The sequence below is a fragment of the Apaloderma vittatum genome, unplaced genomic scaffold, assembly GCF_000703405.1.
Source record: "Apaloderma vittatum isolate BGI_N311 unplaced genomic scaffold, ASM70340v1 scaffold30553, whole genome shotgun sequence".
NCBI classification, from domain to species: Eukaryota; Metazoa; Chordata; class Aves; order Trogoniformes; family Trogonidae; genus Apaloderma; species Apaloderma vittatum.
Window position 1 is genome coordinate 531 of NW_009709105.1, and position 1958 is coordinate 2488.

The 1958-nt window shown below is 58.3% G+C and overlaps 1 protein-coding gene across 1 annotated transcript; it reads right to left on the reverse strand.

Moving 5' to 3' along the window:
- Positions 1–808: 808 nt before the first annotated feature.
- On the reverse strand, positions 809–1872 carry LOC104271959 (eukaryotic translation initiation factor 4E-like; the record flags this gene model as incomplete). The annotated part of the gene is made up of 5 exons (XM_009866809.1): positions 809–952; positions 1075–1214; positions 1307–1420; positions 1609–1672; positions 1777–1872. Coding segments are annotated over 5 exons (529 nt in total), but the record flags the coding sequence as incomplete, so codon positions are not given.
- Between the last annotated feature and the right edge of the window lie 86 nt (positions 1873–1958).

Genomic DNA, 1958 nt, shown 5'->3' on the forward strand with positions numbered 1-1958 from the left:
CAAATTAAAGATTAAAGGACAGAGTATGTGCCGGTGTAAGGAGGTCCATCTGCAGCCAGGACTAGGACAGCAGAGGACATTGGGCCTGAGAAGGAGAAGCTGGCAAACTCCCAGGAGTCAGTGGACTGGTGCTGTGAACCTGCAGGTCTGACATCAGTAAACCCTTGGGAACTACATAAGTATCACACTACCTGCGTTGAAGATACCTCTGGGAGGGGATGTGAGCAAACACAGCCTGAGGTGGGCAACATGGGGACAATGCTATGTTGCAGCCCCAGCATTCATCCTGCCTGGATAGTGGGCAGCCCTTGGCTGGAAAGCTGGTCTTCCCGAGAAGGCAGACCTGTGTCCCTTTGATGTGCAGGTGGACTTAGAAGAGATTGAGACCAGCTGAGCTGACCCAGAGGAGCCGGGCTCTGGTATCCCCCTCCCGCACCCAAGCTTGCAGGCAACAGCCCATGCTTGTGCCTTGGTCAGTGAAGGACAGAGCCCAGCACCCTTCTGGGGACTATCCAGGGTCCCCCAGAACAGAGGGACACCCCCACAGCCCCAGGAAGAGGGGCAGTGGTTCCAGGCACTGGGAGAAGGAAGGGGGACACACGCAGTGCCACAAGCCCACACTGATGCCTGGGTGATGCCAGCCCTGTACTCCTGGTCCTGTTCAGGATACTGGATATGACAACACATTGTCCCCCTCCCAGGAACCTCCCTGCCAAGAAAAAGCCACCCTAGGATGCCAGAGCCCTGCCCCAGACATACAAACTGTGCTCAGCTGCAACCATTCATTGTGCAACAGGACAAGGAGACTGCTCGGGCAACATCCCGCTCCCCCCACAGTCACACCACAAACTTGGTCTTGGTGAGGGAGCCGCTTTTGGTGGCTGTGTCTGCAGGAGCTTGGTATCCGATGGCCACCTTCTGCGACAGGCCCAGGTGCTCCTTGTAGACACGCCTGGAGGAGGAAAGGGACTGTGTGAACAGAGCTGCATCACTTCTCTCATGGGCTCTCTGCCCAGGGACCCCATTCCTCCCCAAATTTGGCCCTGCACAGCTTCCCCCACAGAGCTGCGTTACCCAATGTGTGTGACCCCTTCCTGGTTCTCTGCTTCCCGGGTCCAGATGGCAATCTTGTCCCCCTTGGCACGGATGTTGATGACGGCCCCGCACACCTCATCACTGTACTCGTCAAACATCTCCCCGATGAGGCACAGCAGCTACCGGGAGGAGAAGGGGAGCCAAGGACAATCCTCACTGAGGCTCAGCACTACCAGGACCCTGTGGACCGCCCCAGAGGGGCCACACTCACCGTCTCCAGCCAGAAGCGGTCCAGCTCAGTGTGCCGCTGCTGCTTGGCCAGAGTGATGAGCCAGCGCCCGCCACGCTTGTTCTGGCTGTCCTCCCACATGGGCTCGATGCCATCCTAGGGACAGGAAAGGGGATGGTCAACAGTACCAAGCTCCTGGTCAGGGCCAGCTTGGGGAGCTGCAGGCACCCAGCCAGGCTTCCCCTCCAACCCCGTGGCCAGCCTCACCAGCACCCAGCATGTGTCTGTAATGTCAGGTGCTGCAGGGGATTCTGTGGGAGGCTGTGGCAGAGGGGGTGTCGCACCTTGAAGAGAGAGTAGTCACAGCCAGATGTGAGCTTGCTGGCAAGCTGGATGTGACTGTACAGCCTGCATCGGGCAGAGACAAGGCACCAGAAGAACATGAGAAGAGGTGACTCAGGGACTTCTGTTCCCCCAGGACCTCTCTGGAGTGGGCACATTGGGACACTTACGCCCAGAAGTCCTCCACAGTGCTGAACTTGGTGACAAGGCGCAGATTTGCATGCCACATCTTGCTTTTGTCATTCTTGAAGAACCATAGTGCCCACCTGGGGAGGGAGGGAAAATGGAGTGGGGTCAGCCATGCTGGCGACCCCTCTCCAGCTGCAGCAGCCCCCTCTCAGTGCTGGGAGAT